The sequence below is a fragment of the Brassica napus genome, chromosome A3 (assembly GCF_020379485.1).
Source record: "Brassica napus cultivar Da-Ae chromosome A3, Da-Ae, whole genome shotgun sequence".
Taxonomy (NCBI): Eukaryota; Viridiplantae; Streptophyta; class Magnoliopsida; order Brassicales; family Brassicaceae; genus Brassica; species Brassica napus.
This window is the reverse complement of record NC_063436.1, coordinates 6906459-6921175: the sequence shown is the minus strand read 5'-3', so window position 1 is coordinate 6921175 and position 14717 is coordinate 6906459. Positions and strand designations below refer to the sequence as shown.

Below are 14717 nucleotides of genomic sequence, written 5' to 3'. Positions count from 1 at the left end.
GCATGGATTCCATAGGACGGCTCAGATGATGCAGTCAGGCGTGAATCCTCATACGGCAGGTAGAATTGTCGGCTGTAGAATTGTCTGTAATATTTTTCATGGTTATAATAGCATAATTATCCAGCGTTAAAAAAAATGAGTTCTTTACTTTGTTTCCTGAAATGATGGACCTGAGTCTCTTGCCTTTTTTTCAATTGGGAGCACGGTTATGGCGCTTGCATTGTATGGCAGTTCTTTACACTTGTTACTTGTACAACCTTTACTTCTTTTTGCACAGATGTTTTTGTCGACAATAAGATTACACTTTCCAAAGAGAAAAATTTAAGCATACGACCAAAAAGCATAAAAGGAAATCTACAGTCAAGTACTCAAGTGGGTGGTGCATGCGCACATACAAGTATACATATATAATTAAGTAAATTGTATAAAAGAAGTGAAATTACGATAAACATAAGTCATGCATCTTTTTTTTCCTGCTGTTGTTGCTTATGCCTTTTAGTTCAGTGTGTTCCTTTAGAAATTCTCTTTGTGGAAGGAAAATCTAGTGCTTGTCTTGTGGGTGAAATCTAAAGCTAAATGCCTTAGCTCCTTTGTCAATGCTGGTGCTCCACAGTAGAATACTCCTGCACAGTTTTGTCATTATAATTTTATATGTCATCTCTACTTATACTCTACCAAATTAATATTCTTTTAGCTGGTGTTCTTATAAAAACCGTTAGCACAAAAGGAGAAGATTGACGTGGACTTACCAACTTTAGTGTTAGGATGATCCATGGCTATGCGTTTGTAAACATTTCTCCAATTAGGTTTAGCAAAATGGGACATAACTCTTGTTCCAGAGACAATATCGACGCCGTTCTTTGCATGGTTTAGTGATTGAAGCATATGTATAAGCGCAGAACGGGCGTCACCTTCTTCATAGACGCTTGTACAATAATTATGAAGCTCGATGATACGGTTGGTATCTCTTTCCGCGACCTCGTTCATTATGTTCTTAAACCAGTCGAAAGAGCCTTGTTCACGCGTAACCCAGTAGAAGTAAGCCCTACGTGTCCTGAAACTCTCTTTCTTGTTTCGTTGTTGTGGTTCGCTTGTTCCATGCTCCATTCTGTTGAGTTCGGCTTGTTCTTTGGCCCTGATGTTGTTGACAATGTCTTTGACGATACTGATCATTGGTGTGGCTCCAATTCCGAGACCAACCAGTAGAACCACCTCGTACTTTTTGTAGTCTTGCGCTGGTGCACCGTATGGACCATCGATCAAGACTTTCGGGAAGCTGTACAATAAGAATCATTGCTATCAGGGTCACAACTCACAATCTTATATATATATATATATATATATATATTGTTCGACAAACACAAACGTAGATGGTATTGTTTAGGTTTCACTATAAAGAAACAAAACAGTTCCGTTGTAATCAAGATATTAAAAATTTAAATTTGTACAGACAATCGTATCTCAAAGCTATCATCTTTTACAATCCGATATATGATTGAACGTTAGTTGAATATAATAATGTATGACTATTTTAAATTACGTTTATAATATTTTCAGCTAATCCCATGTTCACTTTTTCTTGTGACTATTTTTTGTCCTGCTAGGCTATAGCTCTATACGAATATATATACAATTACATAGGAAATGGTTATATTTTATTTTCTAGATGGTTAACGTTTCGGTGTTCCAACAAAAAAAGATGGTTAACGTTTTTAATAACGCCTAAACAAAAACCCAACAAAACAAAAAATTATAGTTTGGAATATTCTTGGTTGAATAGAATATTAATCATGCTTATATATCCAAACAAATTAATCTGGCTTGCGAACACATGATTACAATAATCATATCCAACTAAACATATTAAGTTGGCATGTGAATAATTAAAACCAAAAGCCAGTAGAAGTATATATGCAAGTATATTCGTACACCTGGATCTATGTTATATCTACATGTGATGTGCCCTCAAAAACACAGATAGGAAACTATGAATACCATTTAAAAGTCAGCATCTCTTCAATTTTCTTTTGCTTTATATATGATTTCTAAAATAAGAAACTTGATTAAGTAAATAAAACCACTCGGCAGTATGCTTGACATGAAGCAAAAATATTTTATTAAAAAAACATAGAATGTTGACATAAAAAAAAAAGTAGAGTATGACCTATCAGCATTAATAAATCCGTTTAAGATATTGCAAGAGGAGGGACCCGAGATTTACGCGGTCACAAAAACACATGGAGAGGCAAATAACATCGTGCTTGCATGATATATGAAATAATGTGTCTCCATCATACAAATAAGATAGTGATAATTAGGTTGATAGTTTTGTTTTAAGTTGTGGTCTCCCACCACTTCTTTATGATGAGTTAGGTACAACATTGTTTGAATTTGTCACCCTTATTATACCTAAAACCCCTATACACACAAGAATGCTTTTGTAAGTGGATATCACGATTTCATGATTCATCCTCTCAAAAAGCTTCTAGAACCAAATATTTCCTTTTTCTTAGCACGACTTAGTCATTTACGTGTAGAATTAGATTTGTGAATTTTTCAAGATATAGTGGTTAGGATTTTTCGCTTACTCAGGATTATTTGCACCATGCATCATGTCGGCTCTAAGCAGACCACTAACTCCTGCTGGAGGTGGCTTACACACCTGAAACAACACACAACCCAAATCATCCATATCAAAACTCTTTAATGTCAAAAAAGAGTTGGTTAATTAAAAGACTTTTGTAAAACCTCAGAGAAGACTCCTTTGAGAGCCCTTGTCCAATCTCCAAGAACTCTAATGTGGACACTAAGGTAATCATCCTGTGGTGCAGAGGTGATTGAAAATGGATGCCTACATTTTGATGAACACTCTCATTAGACATGTATAAGGACACACAACGCAGATAAGTATATAAGTTTGGTTTGGTTTGTACCATTCAAATGGAGAAACAGCAGCACAGTTAACAAACATGTATTGACCGCTCTTGTATTTAAAGTTTTGAGGCCTTGACAAATGTATTGCCAAAACGTTTCCTGGATAAACTGCCACTTTCCTAATAGTCACCGCCTTGATGCTGGACCTGAATGCTCGTATCAACCTTTCGCACCCGTATAGAACCACTGGTACCACCAAATACATCCAAGTCTAGTACCAAATAAATTAAGAATATATCAGCTTATGTTATGTACCTTTCTGATTTTTGAAGAAGGGGGGGGGGGGGGGGTTATAATTAATTTAATTACCGTCTTTTGGCGCCAATCTTTGGTGATATACAAGTAGTATCCATGAGCAACAAGGAGAACGTAGACTATGACGAACAAATGGTGAGTGTACCAAAAGGCATTGAAGCTAGCTAGCTGCTTTAACGGTCCTGGAAGCTTAAGCTTCCCTCTTCTGAACCAAGGAGTGGCTAATGTGAAAGCAATCGCCATCAACAGAACCATTACAAGTCCGGTTATACCTTCAACAGAGTTTACAAAATGCCAATAGCTCTGTGGTTGCTCCTCCCCAAAAAACTGCCTTAAAGGCCTATACTGTTCTGGTGTTGCGTCTAGTAGCCGCGGAAAATCGCAAGATAAATGTGCACCGGCGTGTATCGTTACTCCAACTAAAATCCCCACAGCTATAACCTAATGTTTTAAGCCTTGATTAAAATTCCATTAATAAAAAAATGTTCTTAGGGATATGTTTGCGTTGTGTTGTGTTACCTTGTGGAAGTTAAGATTGTCATCAAATGGGACAACACGACCCAACCTGGTCTTATTCCTAAGCCATGTGATGGTGTTTCTACAAACAGGCAAAAGAATCAAAGCCATGTTCAACTTAACTGTTTCCGCTGCACCTTTGGCCATGCACACACAATCACCCATCACTGGATACACAGGGCTACGCCTGTATTGGATGTATTTGTATACAAAGAGTATGGCCATAGCTATGAGCCATAGAACTATAACCCAACATCTTTGCCAGTTGTCTAGCACAAAGAATCTGAGTCCACGGTACCATCGCTTCAATGGGTTGCGGTTAAACGTAGGCTTAAGCCTCTGACTCATCATCTGGCTCAGGTTCTTTCTCTCCCCAGTACTTGTTATTACAGACTGTGACGCCGCTTGCAAAAGCAGTGTCTCAAGACTCTCCAACTGTTTCAAGATTAAAAAAAAATGATTCAGTCTCAGCCCAAATAACATGAGAAAAAAAATCGAATTTTCATTACTACCATGATGTAGCCTATATTGTCTGGATCCAGCTCTTCCATGATAAGTGCAGCATACTCATCAGCTCTCTTCTGGATTGTATTCAGATTGTTTGCAGATGCACTAAGACTTATAATCTGCGAAACAGAGTAGAGTTACACCAATGTTCAAAAAATGGTTAGGCGGTAATTAAGCATTTTATACTAGATTATTGTTTAGACTGATTTTTTAAAAAATTGTTCAAGAAAACTAGTTTCGTTTATGTCCACCGACTAGGCGGGCGCCGTCTTACCTCTCTAACTTCATCTTCGGTAAGTCTACCATCAGCATCTTTATCCACCCTGCATTTTTTTTTCATTACAATCAGATTCACAGACAGAGAAAGAGAAACTTAAAAAGACAAGAAACTGTACATGTCGAAGAACGTCTTAAGCCTAGAATCAAAGCTTTGATCATTGATCTGTTCCCAAAACTCTTTTAACTGATCTCCATCGATCACTTCCCCCGTTATGTTCCTTCGTCTCGCCAACGCATCAAACAGCTCCAACGCAAACTCCTTCGAGTTCATCCCAATACACTCCCCAAACTTGGTCCGAATCAACAACCCCCCGGTCGTCGCCGTGATCTGATTAAACCTCTTCTCCACGGCAGACCATCCCGCGCCGCCGTCGTTTTTGCTGATAAACTTAAGCCCCTTCAAAGCCTGAGCCGCTGCCGATTTCGTCCGGTCTAACTTCGCCGCACCGCGACCGGCCTTCCTCGTACTGCTACTAGAGACAGACGTAATGCGCTTGAGCTCGTGAGAAACAGAGGCCAGACGCTTCACCACAGACGTTTTCTTCTCGAGGCGGTTGCGTTTCAGAAGCGTGAGCTCTGGGCTCTCTTCGACGCTGGACCCGCCTTCCGAACCGGGAGATTTGAGGCTGTTTACGGATACCCTGTCGTCGTGGACGTCTACCGTGATGTCCACGTATGGCGCCTGGGGACGCCTGTGCTCCCCCGAGTATCCGGAGTTCTTGATCGCTGGCTTTTTGTAAACCGGTGGGAGTTGACCGCTCATCGGACCGCTCATGTAGCCGCTGCTTTCGGCTTCGGAGTTGTAGCCTGAACCTGACACTTCAAAGCTCACTCTCTGCATTTTTTTTTTGTTAAAAAAAAAAAAGTCTCTCTACGGCTTAATTTTACTGAAAATGAAGAATGAGTATACTAGAAAGTGAAGCAAGAAAGTTTCAGAGGAAAAATTGTAATCGCAACATTTTCACGAGAAAATCAATAAATTTTCCGGGAGAATACTTGATGATGTTCTTTCTCTCTGAAAACTTTAGGGAAAGTAAACGATCTTGTGATATGATAGGAGGAATGAAACTGGATTTGTATATAAATAGTGAGGAGAGGTGATTGATTGTGTAATAAGAAATTATTATTTGAATAAAGAAGAAAGACGTGGTCCGAGTTGGCCCACCAAATTTGTCATTTGTGATGCAAACACAACCAAAACTGATAACGTGCAACTGTAATGCAAAACCATAACAAAATGAAATAAAAAAAAAAAAAATCATAAGTTGAGTTATTATTCCTTTTTATTAAATTGAAAACAATAGTCCACTGTTTTTTAACAAGTCTGTAGCGAATGTTTGAAACTTATCAAGAAAATACTATATTCTAATTAGTAATCGAGAGTCCATAGAATTATTGATTATATTCGATTTTACCATTTAAAAGTACAAAACAGATGTAGGCAAATACAAATTTGTACACCAGTTGCATTTAAAAAGAAACTGCCTATAGAACATGGATGATCCATCCTGATACTAATAATAAGTTAATAACCCTGTAAAATTTCTAATATGTTCTACAAAAGAATGATCAAAGCCAGCCAAAACAAGAATACCAATTAAAAACTCAAAACAGGTAATTTCAGACCTGGTCGATACAAGACGTTTTCTGTGGGTTGATGGATCGATACCACGGTTCTGATCAATACCAATGTGATATATTATAAAGGATTGAAAAAATCTCAAAGAACTCAACGAGAATCATTTTTGTTTGATTGTTCGAACCATGCTGAAAGCTTAAAAGAGTTTAACTGAAACTAAAAGCCAAACAAACTGAAACATTGATTAAACAGATGATAGAATGACGATACACCTCATTACAAAAGGCAATAAGAAATCGAAAGAATACGATCTCATAACCTTCTTGAATAAATGCATACCGTGTAACTTGAGAAGTTACAAACACTGCAACAAAAACAGAGAAGAGCATCAGCCAGGAAGAAGTTCCTTGCAATACTAGCGTTGCTTGAACATCCAATTCACTCCATATAAGAGGACATCCAATTCACTCCATTTAATTGAAAAGTACGTAGGATAATTCTCTAATGGGGATTATATATATCACGAGAAAAATATTTTTTAAATGAAAAATAGATAATAAATGGGAGTTCAACTTTTGGTTCTCAAACTGATTTTTGATCTTCATTTTTGTCATTTATTTTGGTCAGAAAATAAAGCCATTTCATGGACTTGTTTACTTGTGTAGCTTAAAATAAGTTATACTTAGTATCCTATCATTTCCAATAAACTTTTGAATGGTTACCATGTAAATGATTTCTTGAATTTATCAGTTAAATGCAACTTTAGGCTGCTTGGCGCAAGCTCTGTTACAAGGACTGGAGAACCAGAAAGATACCTCATATGTCAGTTTTATAGGTTCGTCTCTTCTATACGATCTTTATATTTACAGTCTCTAAGCTATGTGCCTATGTGTTAGGGATTTTGCAGAATCACCATTAGAATTTTGGGCAACTGGATCAAGCTATCTTTTCAGCATCCCTGATAAAGCAACTACGATTTGGGTACTTCAAAAGATATTAACTTGGTAATTGTTTGATGTTTGTTACTTTGTAGACTCCAGAAACAACCTTAGTTATCCTTGAGATCAAAATTATTTCAGGATGGATAACCTTGAAGAAAGTACTCAACAATTTGTATTTAATCCGGAGAATGAGCTACATTTCTTATGAATTAGGGTGTTCCAATGGGATCTCACAAACCTCACCTAGATCCATCATGGATGAGGCCAAGATTCTGATCAAGGTTGAATTAAGTAAAGCTTTTCATAAGCGCTGTGATAAAAAAAATAGGTTTTATCTCTATAGTAGGTATAGAGTATGCTTTGTTGCCTACTAGATGTATATATGCGAGCAACTAAGAAACAAAGTCAAACGCGGTTTCCACGTTGCAATGGTGAATGACATGGAGATTGACAATGTGATCAAGGCTAGTAATATGCCACAAGTTCTGAGATAGTAACTCCTAACAGCTGAAACATTCACTTTTCCAACTACTATTATGGAATCTCACATTTCCAGCAAATACTACTGCCATTGAGATGATTACATCACATCCAACCGTGCCTGCTAGTATCACCACAATTGCATCGATTGAGTCTCTTTTCTGGAGACTTTTTTTTATTCAGCTTCCATGCTATTTTGCTCATATTCTCTCTATTATCCAAATGGAGAGTAAACAAGTTGAGCATTGTGTTGGTTTTAACCAGTTTTCTTCCTTGGTTTCTATAGAACGGGAAAAGGATTCGCCACATTCAGACACACGTCCAAACTGATGGATCTTATGACTCATTCGGGTATAAGAATTAATTTTCGAGAAAGACCAGCTAAATCATTAACAAAAGTTAAGAAAATGCATTGGCAAGTCACATGTCATGTGAAGGACGGGGGGATCCAAGATTGACGTGGCTAGATTTCTCCATCAAACTTGATCATTAAAGTCAACCGAAGCGGAAAATTTGATTGTTTGTGGTGCAATTTTGAACCCAGGCTTTTTCATTCTTTATATCATTCATCTATATACAAAAATTGTATGACAAGATGTCAAGGCTTGTAGAGTCGTTCTTCAATATATAAAATATGGCTAAGAAAAGAAAAAGGAATAAAAACGAGAAAGTGAATTATATAACACGAGAGAGATAATAGAAAAGTACACGTTATTGCTTGTAACGTACGTCAAAAAGCTCGTGAATTGACTTGCATGAAGAGAACTTGGGTAACCAATAAATTGACTCTCTTTTTGTTTGTCTTCTATTTTTCTTCTAATGGAAAGAAATTTCCACCGAACAATTAAAAGGGAACACAACTAGGAACCCTAAATTGGCACGGTTAGGCTAATAAGTTTTTATTTTCTCTATTCTGTAGCTTAGGATAGGGACCGTTTCTCTTTGTTTTCATTTCGTGTGCAACTTGAGCTGCTTCTTGTAGCACTTGTGCTTGCGTCTGGTCCTTTAGTTTCTTTGTTCAACGTTCTGAGTTTTCAACATTTGTTGACTTGAGGGCATGGGTCAAATGGCAGATACCATACCAGCATATTTTGCTTTACAATTGTATTTATATCTAATACTTTTTCGGGAAAGGGTATGCCTAAATTAAAAGATCACAGAAGCTAGATTTGTACTACTTAAACTTACATATTCACAAGTATATATGTTTGACGAGGATAAAAAGTTTAAAACGTTCATCTACTAGAAGAAGAAAAACCCAAAACTTTTGTTCTTTTCAGGGAAAAGCGCGTCAGACGTTATGTCACGCAAACTTGCATTCATTATCATCCAAACACATTCCACATGTTATACGTTTATTTTTGAGGTTGTGCGAAAGACACCACAGAAGGTTTTCTCTAAATAATGTATTCAAAACAAAATAATAGATGTGTCATCTTATCCAGAATGGCTTAAGTTAAGACAAATAAATAAACAAACGATGCCAAAAAAAATAAAAATAATAATAAATAAATAAACAAACTATATGACCACCTTTACAACTCGTTAAACTGATACTTAAACAGTTAAACTCGGCAAACATTGAATTCATACTAATATTTACACTTTTTTTTACCTGTTAATCCACAATCACAAGAGTGTACATAATATTCTTATAAATGTTATGAAAAGCCATTGTGAAAGAAGAAATATCTCTCTCTCTCTCTCTTTGTTTGTGTCGACTTGAGTTTCCACTAAATTACAATCTTATATTTATTGAAACACGCCTACGCCTCTTTTAGTCTCCTATTACAAAGTAAACAATAGACAACAGTGAAAAGAATCTTATCAAAACGCAAACGCGGCTAATAAATCATACCCAAACAGAGCCTTAAGAATCCAGAGAGTTTCGTTTATATAATACGAAGAATCCACAAACAACCGAATAACGAAAAAAAAAAATACTTTGCCGTGACGTCTCAGCTTACTTTTCTTTGCTTCCTTTATTCATTTTCCTCAAAATAATAATAATTCTCATAACTTTGGCACAAACCGGAAAAACACCACCGGAGAGTTTCTCACCGCCAACGAAGACGATCATGGAAGTCTTATCTACTTCCTCTCCTCTAACCCTTCACACCCGCCGTCTCCCCTCTTCTTCATCTTCTCCCGTCACCTCCTTCGCCGCTTCTTCCCTCTCTTCCTTCTCCTCCTCCTACCTCGGAATCTCCCTCTCCAACCGCCGTACGATCCACCGCCTCTCCACAACTCCAACGAACTCCCGCCGATTCCCCCGCAAGAAACGAAACAAACTCACCCCGATCTCAGCCGTTTTCGAGCGGTTCACCGAACGAGCCATCAGAGCCATCATCTTCTCCCAGAAGGAAGCTAAATCGTTGGGGAAAGACATGGTCTACCCTCAGCACCTTCTCCTCGGCCTCATCGCCGAGGATCGCGACCCTCAGGGGTTCCTCGGATCCGGAGTCACCGTAGACAAGGCGCGTGAAGCTGTCTCGAGTATCTGGGACAAAGCTAACTCCGACGATTCGGGCTTATCGGAGTCGTCGTCGTCGAGTTCGTACTCTAGGTCCACGGATATGCCGTTCTCGATCAGCACGAAGCGGGTGTTCGAAGCTGCGGTGGAGTATTCGAGGACTTTGGAGTGTCAGTATATTGCTCCCGAGCATATAGCTGTCGGACTCTTTACCGTTGATGACGGTAGCGCTGGGAAAGTCCTCAAGAGGTAAAAGATCCTCTTCAATTGGGAGGGGATTAAGCATTTGGCTATTGTCCCTCGCCTTTAGAGTTAGTGGTTGGCCTGCGGATTCGGTTTCTTCGGTTATTAGGGTTGGTTACTTTGAAATTCGGTTAGTTGGGGTTTGGTTCGGTTTCAAAATTTCTACCGAAGTTTTATGGTTTTGGGTTAAATTTTGAGTTTAAATTGGATAAAATCCGAATTTTTTTTTTGATTAATTAGGTTATTTCGGTTCAGATTTTGATTCAAAATTTTGGTTAAGGTTGGTATTAGTCCGAAAACCAAGTTTTTTAGTTGCTGAATTGAACCGAACCTTCTAACTGATCTGAACTTTTTGGTTCGGTTAAGTTCAGTTCTGTTCGATTAATAACCGCAGGCCTAGTTAGTCGGGTCTTTACAATCCGAATGGGTCATTAAAAAAGACTATATGCTGCAATGAAACGAAGTGTCTCTGATTACCTTTTGATTTGTTGATGTGATATTAGATTGGGAGCAAATATGAATTTGCTCACAGCAGCAGCACTGACCAGACTTAAAGGAGAGATTGCCAAAGACGGAAGAGAACCACCTTCTTCTAAAGACGCTTCCCCTAATGGCAGAGTTGGTGGTCCTGGAAGTGCTGGAAGAACTAAAGGTAATGTGTTTATTCACTTTATTTGTTCTTATGAGTCTGAGAAGTGAGATACTGATAGACCTTTTTAACCAATTTTTTTTTTGTGTTTCACCAGAGAAAAGTGTACTGGAACAGTTCTGTGTGGATCTTACGGCACGAGCTAGCGAGGGGCTTATTGATCCTGTTATTGGCAGGGAGAAGGAAGTTCAAAGAGTCATCCAGATACTTTGCCGCAGAACCAAAAACAACCCTATTCTTCTAGGTGAGGCTGGTGTTGGGAAGACCGCCATCGCTGAAGGACTAGCGATTAGTATTGCGGAAGCAAATGCTCCTGGATTTCTCTTGGTGAGCATCAGCATCTAAGCAAATTAATTTTTTTTTTGAAAAAAATCTGAAGTTGGTCAAAACCATGTACATGACAATTTTTGTTTGTTGCTATATGTTAGACAAAACGCATCATGTCCCTGGATATAGGACTGCTTATGGCTGGTGCAAAGGAAAGAGGGGAACTGGAATCACGAGTCACTGCTTTGATAAGCGAAGTGAAAAAATCAGGTTATTGATCTCAAACTCTACTAATTCATGGAAGACTGTAAAACTAAAATGGCACATTATTAACATTTTTTTTCTCCTTTTTCTTTCTCATAGGTAAGGTGATTCTCTTCATAGATGAAGTGCACACTCTTATTGGATCTGGCACAGTCGGAAGAGGCAACAAAGGGTCTGGTCTTGACATTGCTAATCTCTTGAAACCACCACTTGGAAGGGGTGAACTTCAGGTACGCATGTTAAATGAATTGACTCTGTGCTGCTTTGAGAAAGTGTACCACTTTGGGTTTGGTTTATGCTCAAAGATTCTAGTAAAACTGAAAAAAAGTAATGTGAAACATATGCTGAATGAATTGACTCTGTGCTGCTTTGAGAAAGTGTACCACTTTGGGTTTGGTTTATGCTCAAAGATTCTAGTAAAACTGAAAAAAAGTAATGTGAAACATATGCTAATTATATGGTGCTCGAAAGCTAGCTCTACTAATCAATAATCAACCATTTGCAGTGCATTGCATCCACAACCCTTGACGAATTCAGGAGTCAGTTTGAGAAGGACAAAGCCCTAGCAAGGAGGTTCCAGCCAGTGTTGATTGACGAGCCAAGCGAGGTTTCTTTTCAGTTCAAGCCAATGTTTTGCTAATCTTATCAAACCAAACAACATCTGTTTTTCTTATCTATTGTATTCATCTTAACAATAATTTTTAGGAAGACGCGGTGAAGATTTTGATAGGCCTTCGTGAAAAATACGAAGCCCATCACAACTGCAAATACACTATGGAAGCTATAGATGCTGCAGTGTACCTTTCATCGCGATACATCGCGGATAGGTTTCTTCCAGATAAAGCTATCGATCTTATTGACGAGGCGGGAAGCAGAGCTCGCATCCAAGCTTTTAGAAAGAAAAAGGAGGATGCAATCTGTATCCTTTCGAAGCCACCGGATGATTACTGGCAAGAGATCAGAACTGTTCAGGCCATGCACGAAGTGGTAATAGACTAGACATTCGTCCTACGAGTATATACATTATCATATTTACCTATTAAATGGCTTCAATAATTTTTCTTGTTAATAGGTTCTATCAAGCAGGCCGAACCAGGAAGATGGTAATAACATTGTAGACGAGTCTACTGAACTAGTTGAGGAGTCTTCTCTACCACCTGCAGCAGGCAACGATGAGTATGATTTCTTCTTTTATATAATTACAAATTAAAGAAGTAACCTCTATAACATTTGTTTGATTCTACTTTTCAGGCCTATAGAGGTGGGGCCTGATGATATTGCAGCGGTTGCATCGGCTTGGTCTGGAATTCCAGTTCAGCAGATCACCGCAGATGAGAGAATGCTTCTTATGGGTCTAGAAGATGAGCTCAGAAACAGAGTCGTTGGTCAAGACGAGGCCGTAGCTGCCATATCTAGAGCTGTGAAGAGGTCACGTGTTGGCTTAAAAGATCCTGACCGTCCTATTGCCGCTATGCTGTTCTGTGGACCTACTGGAGTTGGAAAAACCGAACTCACTAAAGCTCTAGCAGCTAATTATTTTGGATCGGTACGGCTTCTTCGTTAACAATGTACTGCTGATGACACATGATGTGGTCACTGAACTGATTTATTCATTGCAGGAGGAATCTATGCTGAGATTGGACATGAGTGAGTACATGGAGCGTCATACGGTGAGCAAATTGATAGGCTCTCCTCCCGGATATGTTGGTTTTGAAGAAGGTGGAATGCTCACTGAAGCTATCAGGAGACGTCCTTTTACAGTGGTTTTATTCGATGAGATAGAGAAAGCCCATCCTGATATTTTCAACATTCTTCTCCAGCTCTTCGAAGACGGCCATCTTACCGATTCACAGGTTCGATTGGCCCACATTTATACTTTAAAATCATTTTCTAGCGTCTTCAATAGACCTACAGAGTTGGAACTTTATGTTGGCTCTGTTATCTTACAGGGAAGGAGAGTGTCTTTCAAGAACGCACTGATCATAATGACCTCTAATGTCGGATCATCAGCCATTGCCAAGGGAAGACAGAGGTCAATCGGTTTTATCCTCGATGATGACGAAGAGGAAGCTTCTTACTCTGGTATGAAAGCTTTGGTAGTCGAAGAACTCAAGAACTACTTCCGTCCAGAGTTGTTGAACCGTATTGACGAAATCGTCATCTTCAGACAGCTCGAGCAGGCGCAGGTTAGTAATTGTATCTATCTTTTAATCTTAAAAATAAGGTTTCGGGTCTGGGGATTACAGGCTTCAACCTTCTATTTAAAAAAGAAGAAGCAAATATATTAAAAAAGAAATTCAACTCTGATTTTGCAGATGATGGAGATTTTGAATCTGATGTTACAAGACTTGAAGTCGAGGCTTGTGGCACTTGGAGTCGGTTTAGAGGTGTCTGAACCTGTCAAGGAGCTTATATGCAGACAAGGCTATGATCCGGCCTACGGTGCACGACCACTACGTAGAACCGTCACGGAGATTGTGGAAGATCCACTCAGCGAAGCCTTTCTTGCTGGGAGCTTTAAGCCCGGTGACACGGCTTTTGTGGTTCTCGATGATACAGGAAACCCTTCGGTTCGGACCAAACCAGATTCTCACAATGTACGAGTTACAGACAAGACATCGATCGCATAGATTTTCACCATTGGAGGATTGTATATAAAGATTCTTTGGTTATACTCTCTCGCCTTATAGTTGAACCTCTATTGCTTGTTGCAAATGTGTGTATATATATATAAAAAGATACATAGTGATTAGTGCGTGAGGTAATTGTAGTAGCTTATTGAATTATGTATTTGATACTCGAATTAATTTTCTAAACTGGTCGAGTCATGTGCTTGCATGGAAGAATAGTTAAGAATGATTGTAGGAGTATACATATATTTGTAAATTCAACACACATTTTGAGTATCGATAAACATAAAACTATGCAAGTACCTGAGCATAATTTAGACTAGGCGGAGCTAGTCTATTTATTTCTAATGAGATTATTGGTACTTCATAATCAGGTATTCTTGTTTTTTTTTTGTGACGACAAAAATTGTCCTAACTAAGTGATCCGCGGTTCTATTTTGATCCCGAGAAATGTAGGTTATCTTGAACTCTCGGAATCTGCTTCTTAGATCATCAAATCTATTTTTCAACTCCATTGAGAGTTTCTATTTATTTTTCTGTGTGTGTGGAAAAAACAGAATGAAGTATATATAATTTTTCCTATTGTACCACTTGAAAAGTTGCAATTTCTCAGCCCTTAAATTTTATTTTCCGACTAATTAATTATTCTGCGATTTTGCGGTTAATCAATGTCTACTAATCAGCACATTTTGTTAACATT

General features: G+C 38.4%; 2 protein-coding genes across 2 annotated transcripts; one reads left to right on the top strand and one right to left on the bottom strand.

Annotated features, from left to right (window-relative positions):
- Nucleotides 1–312: 312 nt before the first annotated feature.
- On the bottom strand, nt 313–5558 carry LOC111203571 (respiratory burst oxidase homolog protein C). The gene is made up of 10 exons (XM_048774288.1): nt 4608–5558; nt 4487–4535; nt 4218–4331; nt 3709–4140; nt 3244–3630; nt 2934–3145; nt 2749–2851; nt 2589–2662; nt 750–1276; nt 313–623 (listed from the first exon to the last, which is right to left on the bottom strand). Exons 1-10 carry the CDS (start codon nt 5330–5332, stop codon nt 514–516), a joined length of 2733 nt encoding a protein of 910 aa, XP_048630245.1. The 5' UTR covers nt 5333–5558; the 3' UTR covers nt 313–513.
- A 3725-nt stretch (nt 5559–9283) lies between these two features.
- LOC106387912 (chaperone protein ClpD, chloroplastic) lies at nt 9284–14215 on the top strand. Its single transcript, XM_013827852.3, has 12 exons — nt 9284–10213; nt 10711–10859; nt 10954–11183; nt 11285–11393; nt 11487–11617; nt 11893–11994; nt 12093–12374; nt 12460–12563; nt 12639–12933; nt 13007–13240; nt 13337–13573; nt 13703–14215. Exons 1-12 carry the CDS (start codon nt 9570–9572, stop codon nt 14015–14017), a joined length of 2832 nt encoding a protein of 943 aa, XP_013683306.1. The 5' UTR covers nt 9284–9569; the 3' UTR covers nt 14018–14215.
- Nucleotides 14216–14717: the final 502 nt, after the last annotated feature.

What these genes read in the sequence shown, in the direction of transcription:
- LOC111203571 (XM_048774288.1), bottom strand. Translation starts at nt 5,332, where the DNA reads ATGCAGAGAGTGAGCTTTGAAGTGTCAGGTTCAGGCTACAACTCCGAA. An exon ending in CTTAAGACGTTCTTCGACAT is followed by an intron (nt 4,536 to 4,607) that starts GTACAGTTTCTT and finishes AAAAAAATGCAG; the next exon opens with GGTGGATAAAGATGCTGATG. An exon ending in AAGATTGGCGCCAAAAGACG is followed by an intron (nt 3,146 to 3,243) that starts GTAATTAAATTA and finishes ATTTGGTACTAG; the next exon opens with ACTTGGATGTATTTGGTGGT.
- LOC106387912 (XM_013827852.3), top strand. Translation starts at nt 9,570, where the DNA reads ATGGAAGTCTTATCTACTTCCTCTCCTCTAACCCTTCACACCCGCCGT. An exon ending in AAGTGCTGGAAGAACTAAAG is followed by an intron (nt 10,860 to 10,953) that starts GTAATGTGTTTA and finishes GTGTTTCACCAG; the next exon opens with AGAAAAGTGTACTGGAACAG. An exon ending in GCCATCTTACCGATTCACAG is followed by an intron (nt 13,241 to 13,336) that starts GTTCGATTGGCC and finishes GTTATCTTACAG; the next exon opens with GGAAGGAGAGTGTCTTTCAA.